This window comes from Vombatus ursinus, unplaced genomic scaffold (assembly GCF_900497805.2).
Source record: "Vombatus ursinus unplaced genomic scaffold, bare-nosed wombat genome assembly UNPS02014812.1, whole genome shotgun sequence".
NCBI lineage: Eukaryota > Metazoa > Chordata > Mammalia > Diprotodontia > Vombatidae > Vombatus > Vombatus ursinus.
This window is the reverse complement of record NW_020954590.1, coordinates 88549059-88562645: the sequence shown is the minus strand read 5'-3', so window position 1 is coordinate 88562645 and position 13587 is coordinate 88549059. Positions and strand designations below refer to the sequence as shown.

Genomic DNA, 13587 nt, shown 5'->3' with positions numbered 1-13587 from the left:
CCTAAGTGGGAGAGCTATGAAAAAAAGGGATAGAAAAAACGTGGAAAGAGAATTCTAAACAAGTTAAAAATTTGGCAGGAAAGTCTATCATATAAAAAAGAGAAGCATCTGGCTATATTGCAGCTTGAAGGTTTTAGAGTAGACATAAGAGTTGGGTTTCTGAATAGAAGGGTTGGTCAACATGGAATATTAGTGACAGTAGTTTTGGAATCTCTCACGGAGTCTTTAAAATAGGGATAGAGTGTCATCTGTTTGGAATGACTTAAATAGGGTCTTGCCTAAAGACAGAAGAATGGATTAAATTAGTGTTTGCCCTTCTATGGACTTCAAGATCCAGCCTTATTGCAACTCAATTGAATTCAACAAACATTTTTAAAGCTCCTACTATGTGTGAATCATTGTGTTGGGGATACAAATAAAATTAAAAACAGTCCCCATCCAAAAGGAATTTACATTTTCCTGAGTGATGTGCTTGTCTGTGAATTTTTATGCATACAAGGTATCATTAAATTATTTTTTACTTTGAGACTTAATTATTGGATATGAGAGAAATGATTATTTATCTCTCATATTAATAGTCAATTATTAAAATTGGGGATACCTCAGTATTCCCCCCCCCCCCATTTCCTTGTCCAATCTCTCAAGGACAAGGCTGATGGAAGATAGGATTGACACTGTCCTTATTCTGGGTATTGATACTCCACCCAACTAGCTCAGGCTTAGAGTGGGGATAGAGATTCTTTGTCTAGATAGCCCAATGCTGAGGGTGGTCTGAGTATAAGGATAGTGATATGATGTCACTCTCAGTCCCTCACTGGAGGGAGCTCATGTCTCTTTGTAAAGTTCACCTCTCACTAATTGTTAACCAACCAGAGTCAATAGACCCCCTCAAGACACTCTTCTTCCAATTTAATAAAATGATGAAGTTGCCCAGAAATTATGTCTCTCAAACTTTTTAAAGGCCACAGATGGATTGGTGATTTCACTGAAAGGGGTATTCCCTGTATGGTGCAGACCATAGCCTAACTACACTTTCTTATACTGAGTGAGTCTAGTCTGTGGCCTGTAAATCTACCCCAGAGGATCCTCCCAGTGACCACAGGGCCTTTATATCTTGGCATTGCAGAGATATCAATGGAAGTATGGCCAGCCATCTCTTTTTACAGTCATAAATTTCTCTGATGCTATCATTTACATTGATTTTCCTACTCAATTATTTCTTGGTAATATATCATAACTTTCTCATACCCACCAGGCACCTCTGCAAAGTCCTTTGAGTGAGCCATGGCTTTATTTCTAAAGGCATTTATGCTATCTCATGCTTTGTAATCCCACAGTATCATCAGAAGAATATTGATCTTAAAAATAAGTCTTTGTCTCAGGGAGTAGATTGGGGTTATTAAAAGTACTGTATGACTTCCCCTATTTAATTATAAGAGCAGTCTATTGTCTATCCATAGTATTTGACCAAGACAGGTGTACTCGTGGGTTCTATGGGTTGTCCATACAACTTATATCACCAAGGCATTCTGCAACCATTTGTTTAGATCATAGATCTCATCTAAGAAGCTCTGAAATGTCCTGGAACTTGAAACAATCAGCTTAATGTCATCTTCAAACAAGAATAATTGAAGGGGCAGCTAGGTAGCACAATGGATAGAGCACTGGTCCTGGAGTCAGGAGGACTTGAGTTCAGACCAGACACTTGACACTTTCCATGTGACACTAGACAAGTCACTTAACCCCAATGGCCTTGCCAAAAGAACAACTGAAGGATTTCACCAATTACAGGGAATTTCTCTTCCCTTTGGATTCAGTGCTGCATGTCCTCCATGACTTTGGCAAGTCTACATATTTTATGCCTCATTTGATATTAATAATCCTAGGGTCACAAAACAATGTTGTTTCTGTTGTTATACTATTCAAAGAATCTTATATTATGTTAATATATTCATGAGAGACATCTTTTTAGAGGAGAACGTTTAAGGTATCATTTTGTTCTATTGAATGAGTGAATGTGTGTTTGTACAGTCAACAAACAATTGTATCTTGTAGCCTCTGCACTTCTCAGCCAGTCCTTCAATTGTAAAGGTGTGGTTTGCCATAGAATATTATGAGAAAATCTGCCTATTCACCTTTCATTCAGTCAAGAAACATTTATTAAGTGCTTACTATAAGCCAGGCACTATTCTAAGCATTGGGGATACAAAGAAAGGCAATAACATGGTCCCTACATTAATGTATCTAGAAGCTGTACTACTTCTATGTTTATGCACTCTGAAATTCCATGATCTAATCACAATTTATTATTATATTTTAAACCAGTGTTGCATTTGGGTATCATATCTTTCCTTCTGGCATGAAGAGTAAGTTTTTGCTGGGTGAGACAGTTTTTAGGAACTTTTGGTCTCCCTGTTGTGGTGATTGATTTATATGAGTTAAATTTCCTTACGAAATAGTGATAATTGGTGTCGACACCTATTCTTTTACTCGTTTCCTATTTTCCATCATCAACAGCTAATATAATTGTTAGGTTGGAGTTGTCTTAGTCATAAATCATATCTTCCCATTTTTATTCCTTATTTTAATCTGATATTAGTTTTATATTTCTTCTAATGAAATGAATACTCAGTCAGCTGACTTAGGATTGACTCCCACACCAGGGAGCAGTTATTTCCCATTCATTAGAATATAATTAATTTCATTTTTTTGTATCTTATTCAGTGCTAACTACTTCCAAATTTTCCAGCTTTCTTTCTGAAGAATGTATTCATGATATTCAATCAATGAACATTTATTAAGAGCTTACTATTTTAGACACTGTGATTAACACTTGTGATACAAGTAAGTGGCAAAAACAGTCCTTGTCCTCAAGAAACCCTTATTCAACTCAATTTTTTTTTTAGGTTCTGAACTATTTATTTTAAGTAATTTTCTCCTATCCTTGCTGTTGCACTGAAGTTCCTGAGTATTAAAGTATATGTTGACTGAATTTTCAGGATCTTATTGGGCCATTCCTAAAACTTTTATATCTCTTCATCCTTCATGACACATATTGGAGCATGAGCTGCAATTATCTTCACAACAGTCTTTTTACAAATCTTTTTCTCGAAAATCCAATATTAGATAACCAAACATCCCATGGTATGACATTTCTTGTTGCCCTTCACGTACAATAAACCCAACTCTACTAACCCCTTTATTTGCCTCTCCAAGGAGAATGAGCCATCCTTCCATTTAGATACAATTTCCTTTTAGTCTACTAGTTTCATTTATAGAAGTCAAGATTGGTATGATTTAGTTTCTCAACTAGTACGGCCACTCTTTAAACACTAGGCAAGATCTTACATGTAATACATCAATGGCTAAGCTGGTATTTGCATGTGTTTTAAAACTTACGTGATTATGAGTATCATCTGCCCCCTTTTCTACCACAGAGCCATTGTCACTGCACAAATGGCCCCAGAGTGAGGGCCATGTGGTACTTCTATTTGTTTCCTGTGTTGCCATACTAGCTTATTGATGAGGAGACTCTCTGTATTTAGCTAGGTTTGTTCTCAGAAATGAGCCATAGTCTTTAATTTACCACACTTGAAATTTTTCCGCATGGTAAGACTTGTCAGAGCTCATACTTTACTGGTGTACCTTCAAAAACCAAGGGTCACAACAACTAGGTGGCGCAGTGGATAGAGCTCTGACCTTGAGTCAGGAGGACCTGAATTCAAATTCGACCTCAGACACATGATACTTACTAGCTGTGTGACCCTGGGCAAGTCACTTAACCCCAAATGCCTCACCAAAAAGCAAAATAAATAAATAAATAAAGAACCAAAGGTCATTTCCACATCACACTAAATCACTGAAGTAGGATGTATGGTAGCATGAAATAACTAAATATAATAAACAAACATCTGTTCTGTAGACTGAGCAAGTAATATGCCTTGCATATGTGTTCTTATTTTTTAAATGTATGTAGATATAGTTGTGATGAATAAAATAAAACTAACTTAATTTGTCAGCATTTCTAATATAATAAGAGTTTCTTATGCCTAATTAATGGATAGTGCTACTGTCAGGTAGGATGCTGGAAAATGTTTTAGTGTTAAAAAGGGGTCTTCATACTCAAAAATATTGAGTGTCACTGGGTTAAATGACTTCTTAGGTTCTTTTCAACCATCTGATTGAGAGATCAAAACTAAAATGTAAGGACTATGGAAGACCTATTGGAGCAAGGCCAACATGTTTTCTAAACATAGAAATGACCTCTAACAGTTCTGATGATAACAGCTTTTAATTATGAAGTAGTTTCTTTTTAATGATACTATAGGATAGGTACCCAAAGTATTAATATCCCACATCTCATAAGTGAAGAAACTGAAGGCTGTGGAGGAAAGTGACTTGGTCAGGTACATAAAGATATGTATCTATCTAAGTATTAGACATCAGGCTGGAACCCAGATTTTCTGACTCTAATTCCAGGGAATTTTCCTGTTTGCTTTCTCTAAGTATCCGAATTTAGGAAATGAAGTTAGAGATAAGAAATGTCACCCACAAAGGCCAATAGGCCTTGTCTAAGGGAAAACTGAGGGAAGATTGAATATCAAGATACAAATGCTTTTCTTTGTCAATAGTCAGTTAATAAGTATTTATTAAATACCCACCATGTGTCTGGCATTGTGCTAAAAACTGGGGATAAAAATAAGACACAAGACAGTTCTTGCATTCAAGGAGCTCCCAGTCTGACAGGGTAGACAACATGAAAACTATGTACAAACAAAACATACAGGAAATAGTGCGTTTTAATTATACAGTTGTCCCAAAAGTTTTAGTTACTAAAGCTTAAAACTGCACTAAGACTTTTGGGACACTCTGTATATTCTTCTTTAAAAAGCAAATATTTTAAGGAAGGGAGAATTGTACATCTTAGTCACATTAAGAGTGTTTTCATATTCTGAACCTTTTTTAGTTACTTAGAAGATGTTATGATTTAGTGCTTTGCATTTTGTAAAAAGTGATTTATTATAGACTTAATACTAAATTACTTAATGCTAAACAACACACCTACTTAAATTTGTTTTATAACAGCTTACATTTAATTAATATTGATGGATATTTTATCCTAATTTTTCAGTCATTCCCTCTTAGAATCTCTAGTGTTTTACATTTTAAAAGCTATTTACAATCATCCTTCTAGTCTTTGAAAGCAAATTGGCATAGTTTTGTGGACAGAGACACAGAAATAGAGAAGGGAATCTTTTGCTTAAGGTAACGATAATGTGGGTGATTCCTTATTCCTAACTTTCTTTCTGCAGTCATGAATTACCTTTGGTTAGTTCAAACCCAGAATAATGGAAAACTTTTTGATGAAAGGCAAAGGTCTTCTGTAACATTTCCTCAGACAGTAAATCACCCACAATTCAACCTTTTCCCTCACCATTAGTGATTTTTTATCACTTCCCTTGTGACTTTTTGAATGCCAGGAATATAATTCTTTTAAAGTGTGGCCTTTAAAAAAAACAAGAAACAAACAAAGTGTGGCCTTTAGTTTTTCAAGAAAGATCAGGAAAATTTGATCCCTTGCTGTGCAACCAAGAACCCTTCAGTAAATGAAAACCCAATCTCATTCCCAAGATACACTTTTTTTTTTAAATGGAAAGAAATCAAGTACAAGAGAATAAAAGATGAAATTTTCTTACGCTTTTGGTCAAAAGATGTTGTGAGATTTTGACTTTTCTTCTGGCTGGACTGGACACTGAAAAGTGAGTTAAAGAAAACTCATTAGAGAGAACATAGGATTATAGCATCTAGTGATCTTGAATACCTTTTTCTTTGGAATTTTTATTGAATTCCTGGTGTTGGAAGTGGGGAGAGAGGGAAAAAAAGATCTGGGAAAGTGAAGGCAGGGAAAGGCAATGTGATATGTTAGTTTATTGAGGAAAGCTTTGAAGGTGAAAAAAAAGTTTCCATTTTGTTGGCAATGGTGTAGACCGTAACTATAGAACAGACACTATTGGTAGTGAAAATGCATTTAATTGATGTCATGACTAGGTAACATGGTGTAGTTAGGCCAGGACAGAGTACAGGACTGGTTTTTGGAAGATGGAAATGGAGAGGAATTGCAACAGAATAAAAATCAGCAACAACCATAACTACAGTCTTGACCCGGGCACTTTGGAGTAATGCCAACTAATATGGTCGGAGGGTAAAATTCAATTTTGCTGATTCTGGGAATCTCTTGAACTCTTTCTGTTAAAATATTTCATTGTGAACAGAGCTGCGCCCCTTCTATATCTAGGTTTTCTTGAACCTGCCAGGCCATCCTGGCATCGTTTTGACAAAAAAACACAAATATGTTAGGAAAGCTAGCATATTTGTTCACTTTGGCGTCATAGGATCTTAGACTGGTGCAATGGGGGTATTGATCATAGGCTCCAGATCAGCTGAGGTGTCTTTATCCCACTTGATTAAATTATCCTTCTGTGAGATGTGCCTTAACACTTTCTTGCCCGTGTTACCTGCACTTTATATCCTATAATTCACTAAACGGACCGGGGGAAGAGAGAGGGAACTCAAAAATTAGGGGTCCCCTTATGAAGTCTCTCATTATATTTAGACCTGGATAGGATCTTAGAGGTCAACTAATCCAAGCCCCTCATTTGATAGAAGAGGAAATCCAGAGAGTTTAAGCAACTTGACCAGTCTCCCTATAACAGAACGGGAAGGCAAACCTAGATCATCTGAGCCAGATCCAGAAATCTTTCCAGTGCTCCATTCCCCTCAATGTTAGGCTATTGAGGATACCGGGATCTGCTAAAACTGTGCCAGTGTCTCTTAATAATAACTAGCATTCAGAGAGGGCTTTAAGGTTTACAAATCACTTTGTATATGTAAACTCATTCAATCCTCAAAACCTGTATGAGGTGGGTGACATATATCTCCATTTTACAGATGAGGAACTTGAGACTCGGAGAGGTTAAATGACTTCATAGCTGGTAAGTGTCTGAGGGAGGATTGAAACTCAGGTCTTTCTGATTCCAACTCATGTACTCTATGCACTTAGCCACCTAGGTGCTTCTTCTTTCTCCTCCAGAGGAAGCAAGGGACAAGGAGGAGAAGTGATAGTGGTCAAAAAGACGTAACAACCCCCTAGTTTCCTTTGGAAGCTCAGACTATTCTAGCATTCAACCCATCCCCATTAAATTTTTTATTTTAATTTTTTAGTTTTGAAAGGCTTGTCCCTAAGGGAATCACTTCAAATGCTGTTGTCCAGCTTGCCTTGAAATAACCTGACCATGTCTCACCTCAGGAAATAAGCATTTCAACTTTTGTTTCCTGACAGAACTACAGCTTTCTTTTTTTTTTGTTGGCTTTGAGTTCGTGTCTGTAAGTTTTCCCTCCTTATGATCCTGTCAGGGAGCCTATCATATAGACTAACCTGCCTTGACCTAGGCAGGAATTCAAAGCACATAACAGCATAAACATTGGTTTTTCCAGCCACCTTTTCTGGGAGGGAAGAAGGGGTTTAAGATCAATTTTTGAAGAGGAGGAGAAAGAGAGGTCAAGTGACTTGCTGGGGGTGTTAGAGCCACTAGACCAGGGCCCTCTGGGCCGCTAATGAGCCTCCATGGTTAGGTCAGAATTTGAAGGTATAATATTTAATATGGCTGCCTTGTTCTGCTGCTGAAGAAGGGAGGGTCATGTCAGCTAGTTGCTGGGCCTAATCATCCAGCTGATAATCAGTTTCAGGGTTGCAAAGGGAATGGTAACTACGCTTTCTGAACTTCAAACTGGGACACATAGTCAACTGCGCCTTATTGCCGAAGTCGATTTTCCTACAGGTGCACACAGAACATGTTGGGCGCCAAGTCTTCGCAGCTGAAGTCAAGGGAGTTCCTCATCACCACCAGTGCAGTCCAGCCTGGGCCACAAAGCTGTGCCATTTGCATAGGAGACTTCAGAGAGCAGCTAATCTCAAGCCCTTTCTCATCTACACTTTACAATAGAGGGAAGGAAATAAGGCTCAGAGGGATCATAGTGAATCAGATATTTGACTTGAGAATTAAGAAGTTTTGTTGTTATTCAGTCACTTTAGTCAGGTCCAACTCTTTGTGGCCCTATTTGGGGTTTTCTTGGCAAAGATACTGGGGTGGTTTGCCATTTCCTTCTCCAGCTCACTTTACAGATGAGGAAACTGAGGCAAACAAGGTTAAGTGACTTGTCCAGGGTTGCACAGCAAGTAAGTATTTGAGGCCAGATCTGAACTCAGGAAGATGAGTCTTTCTGACTCCCATCATTGTTATCTACTGTGCCACCTAGCGGCTTCAGGGTCCTCAAATACTCCCTCAGTCACTTAACTAGCTGGATGAGCCTGGAGAAGCCACTTACCTTTCTGGGCCTTACTTTTGCCATCTGGAAAATGAGGGGATTGGGTTCAACACTCTACAGTCCCCTCTAATGCTAAATCTTATGCTCCTATGAAGTGAATTGCCCAAGTTCATACAGGAAGGACAGAACCCAGATTTGAACTCAGGTCTTCAGACTGAAATCCAATACTCTTTTTACTACATTTTACTATAGGTATGCATAAAAAGAGCTAATATGAATATGTTTTTGTGGAGGAATTGAAATGATTCTGTGATTCTGCCTGTAATTCTCTACCTTTTGTGACTTTTCAAAAAAATTATGCTGAAATAACTAATTCAGTTACTATTTATTTTATTTTTACTAATATTTTATTTTCCCCCAAATACGTGTAAAAACATTATTTTGAAGTTTTGAGTTCCAGATTCTACCCCTCCCTCTCCTCCCCCCTCCACAAGACCATAAGCAATCTGTTATAAGTTGTATCTGTGCAATCATGTAAAATATTCCCATATTAGTCATTTTGTGCAAGAAGACTTAAACAATAAAAAAAGAAAGAAAGGAAAAAAAAGAAAGGAAGGAAGAGAGTGAAAAATAATATACTTCAGTCTGTATTCAGACATCAGTTCTTTCTCTGGAGGCAGATAGAATTTTTCATCATGAGCCCTTCGGGATGGTCTTGGATCATTGTATTGCTGAGAATAGCTATCAGTTACTGTTCATTGAAACATTAGAACTTCTAGGATATGGGGCAATGGAATAGAATATTTGTGTTTTTTTTAATAGAATATTGAAAATGGGGACTGTTCAGGAGAATCTAGGGCATATAATTTCTGTAACCCTTTTATACAAACAAGGTCATGTAGCCTCCAGCTGCCACCAGCAAGGCCAACAGCATATTCAACTTTATTCCTGACCCAGCACAGCAAAGTTACCGGTATTGTGAACTCCAGGGGTAGCATTTCTTCCTGAAAATGGGTATAATCCATCTCAATTCTTCCTAATTGGTAAATAGGCTTCCTTCCCATGGGCTGTGTTACAGCTCATTGGGATTCAGATAGAGGTACTTTACTATGCCTTTAAACCCAAATCTCTCTGACTCTCACTGATTGGCCAATAATGGGCTCCAGCCCAGGCCTCACTTAGTCATTGTTTGGGTATTGACGGCTCAAAGTGAGTGTAAATAGCAATTGTTTCTGTTCAGGCCAGAATCTCTAAGCGTCTTCTTTATGAAGGCAAACCAGACCAAATGTTGCCTAAATTCTCACCTAGCCTTTTCTTACTGAATGGACATTGCCTCAGACAAACTGAGATTTGGGAAAGGCCTTAGCTTAAAAAGGCTGAAGTCCTCCACTGCATCCTGGGCCATCGCAGGCCGTCCTGACCTATGTCTTGCCACTGGATTCTGATGACCCTGGAGGAAAGAGTGAGGCTGATGACTTTGCACAGCTCTGCCTCACTTAAATCCAATTCACTTGCAAGTCAAGACATCACCCTATGATGGTTCTTTTAGAGAACCAAGGATGAACAACAATCTTTCGCTCTGGTTAGACCAGCCTCCTCACAGTTTCAGAAACAGGGCAGTCTCACTCCTGCTTTTGGGACTTCTCTCATATTATTCTCCCAGATTAGAATGACATTTCTTGGGTCATGGGATTATAGATTTGGAGCTCTAAGGGACATGGAGGTCTTCTAGTCCAACTGCAGCTCAGAACTCCCCAGAACACAAGTCCAACCTCTTTACTTTATAGATTAGGAAACTGAAAGGTTAAGTAACCTCTAACTTCTCTATCCTTCATCAAGTCCCATTCTTCTCTGAAACCTATTTCGTAAGTTTGTACTGTAACCTAGCCTTTACTTATTGGCTTTTGATATTGGCGTAATGGATAGAGTGCTGGATTCAGAATCAGGAAGACCTGAATTCAAATCCTGCTTCACATACTTATTGGCTCTGTGTCCTTGGACAAGACATTTAACTTCTCTAGACCTCAGTTTCCTCATCTATAAAATGAGGATAATAAAAGCACCTACTTTATAGAGTTGTGAGAATGACATGAAATAACATGTGTGAAATGCTTAAAAGACCTGAAAATACTATGGGTGTTCAGTCTTATAAGTCATGTCTGACTCTCCGTGACCCCATTTGCCATTTTCTTGGCAAACATACTAGAGCGATTGGCCATTTCCTTCTCCGACTCATTTCATAGATGAGAAAATTGAGGCAAATAGAGTTAAGTGACTTGCTCAGGGTCACACAGCTAATAAGCGTCTGAGGTCACATTTGAACTCAGAAAGATGAGTTTTCTTGACTCCAGGTCCAGAGTTTTATCCCTTGTGCCAAGTTACCCCTAAAGGACTATATAAATGCTAGCTATTATTATTGTTTATTATATATTTCATGGGTATTAGTTGTATTGGTCCAGCTAGATGGTTAACTCCTTAAGGGCAGGGACAATTAATTTTTTATGTATCTGTTTGCCCCACAATGTTGAGCACATAATAGGCCCACAATAAAATAAATACTTATTGAATGATTGCTAAGGCAGTTTCAAATGGAGTACTGGAGAAGGAACTTCACCAAGGAGGCAAAACTGAAATTTCTTCAAAAACAAAGTTGAAATTCCTTCCTAGGAACTGATTAATTAAATTTGCAGTTATAAGTCTCCTTCTGCAGGGATAATACAGAAAAGCTGCCCCTTGCTGAAAGCTTAAAATATCTTTAATTCAGATGAAGGCAAAATAAGGTAGGGCTAACAGAGTAAATCAGAGAGGCATGCATAGGGCCACTTTAAATATAACTTGCTGTTGGGTTTAAGTGTCCAATTTTTCTTTTCTAGAGAATGTACTTGCCTTGCAGTGAATTGCCTCAGAATAAAAATGACTCACATTTACATAGAGGTTTACCATTTGCAAAGCACTTTCTCCACAGAAACCTGTGAAGCTGACATCCGCCTTGTGTGTTAAGGCTGTCAAAGCACCTTATATGCTTTATTTCATAGCCTTATGGGGCATATTTTAAGATCATAGATTTGAGCTGGGAGGAACCCCAAAGGTCATATAATCTGATTCCCTCATTTTACAGATGAAGAAAATGAAGTCCAGGAAGGTTGTGACCTTCCCAAGGTCACTCAGCTAAGAAGGAATAAAGCTGGAGTCAGACTCAGAGCTCTTCCCATTGTATGGCTATAGGTCATTCCACATATTACATTCTTGTAGATGAATGTATTGGGACTCAGACAAAGTAAGTGTTGGTCTCACAGCTAGTAAGTGTCAGAACCATGACTCAGGATCAGTTTGAACAAGATGAACTCTGGAGTTCTTTGCATTATACCACATTCAGTAGAGGTTCTTAATCAGGGTTAAGGTGAATTAAAAAAATATTTTGAACTGTATTTCAATATAATTGGTTGCCTTTGTAATCCTATGCATTTTGTGCATTTGAAAACATGATTCTGAGAAGCGTTGTATAGATTTCACCAGATGGACAAAGGGGTCTCTCACTCAAAAATTGGTTAAGAACTCCTGATCTAGAGCCATGCATTTAAGAAAATAGAAAGAGAATGATGTGTAATATCTATCAGGATCACTCACTCTTAGTTAAAAATATATTCATTTCCTTTAAATGTAAAAGGATCTTTTTAGATGGGGAGACCAGGATTCACTCAAGTGGGATTCAACCTCACTCAAGAATTGCAAAACAAGTCTTCAAGTCGAAAATGCAAATGGCAGTCTGATGGCTAGACTAGCCATCCTCCTTCTGAGTGATCTCACCCTCTAGCTCTGTTTTTCCTCTTCTTCTGGATTTAGCAATATACAGCGTGTCCCAAAAGACTTAGTGCAGTTTAAAGCCATTAAAGCTTCATTGTTACATAAAGTTACATTCCCTGGCACTACCTGCATTTTCAGACTGAGTCTCTGGCTTTCCCCCCAACAAGAAATGGCAATGTCAACTGTTTACAAGAGAGGAAGAAAGAATTGTCTGAATGGGAAGTCACACCAGCAAACAGACAGCTCAATTCATTTAAGCCACAGTGCCTTAGATCTAACAATGAAACCCAGAGCTACGCATGAGTGACTGGCTTGCACTCCAGTACCGGTAGGGAGAGAACGGAGGATGAAGGGAGAAAAAAGGGGGCTATTCCTTAAAGGAGGCAAAGGAATTGTCCAGTAATAAGACGATTTCTTTGAGTCAGCTGAGTGGTAGCACAAATCCTTCCTCTAGACACTGAACACAAGCAGAGTCCCCTGACAGCCCATAAAGATCCAGCCACTTTACAATTTGGCCACCCCTATCCTCCCTCCCTGGTTGTTTTGGGGTGGGCAACTCTGGGGCTCTCAGTATGAGCAATACACAGGTCAGCAGATTACCTGACCTCTTCTTTTGAAATATAAGCCATTGACTGGAGCATTTCCTCCTATGTTTCCCCTGTATGTTGTTGTGAAATTATATTTCTGAATCAGCCGCTTCTTGTTTCATTAACTCCTTAGCTCTTTGGGGAAAAAAATTGAAGATTCAGTAGGGCTGTCCTGGGGATTTCATCTTTATTTCTTTTTCCTAAAACAATGACTACCTTGGGGTTGCAGGGACTGAACAGTCCTCAGTGGTTTTCTAATGAATTGTTTCTCAGTAAGGAATCTGTGCACCTAAATGTTTCCTCCAGAAAACAAACAAACAAACAAACAAATAAAAAAAACCCAACAACAACAGAAACCCAACAATCAGATGTCACTGACCTGAGAATAAAGCAATAATCCAGCGTCTTATTTTCCTCATCCTTCCACTGTATTTAAGAAAAGACAAGAATGTACAAGGCCCTGTTGATGAGCTTAGCTTTTTTACTCACCTTTGGATGAAATCACAGTGGTGAAAACTTCTAAATTCTCATCGCTGCAGCTGTAAATCTGATGCATTTTCTTTCAGTCGTCTCTCCCTGAAGCGTGTCCTTTATCTGGCGACTGCTCCGAACTTCCTTCCAGTCAAGAGGTTTCCCTAATCCAATCTGCCTCTGTGATCATTGTCCAGGTCCACAAAAGACAGGCTGATGCTGTGATCTCATCTCATTCCAGATTCTTCACTGCAACATTTTCTACTCCCATCTGTCTTTTTATGAATTCTATTATTGCAAACATTTGCCTGAGCAGGGGAGGCTTCAGCCTCCTCCCAGGCTCAGATGGAACATTTTTATTGTACGATTTGTCTGCCGCAGTGAATTTGTGAGACTTTCA

General features: G+C 38.5%; 1 protein-coding gene across 1 annotated transcript in view; it reads right to left on the bottom strand.

The window, feature by feature from the left end:
* LOC114053775 (vexin-like) overlaps positions 1-13272 on the bottom strand; it is a 29667-nt gene extending 16395 nt beyond the window's left edge. The window contains exons 1-2 of the mRNA XM_027876902.1: positions 13206-13272; positions 5697-5752 (exon numbers count right to left, since the gene is read on the bottom strand). Coding sequence (XP_027732703.1) covers positions 5697-5752; positions 13206-13272 — 123 coding nt within the window. The remainder of the gene's footprint in view (positions 1-5696; positions 5753-13205) is intronic.
* Positions 13273-13587: the final 315 nt, after the last annotated feature.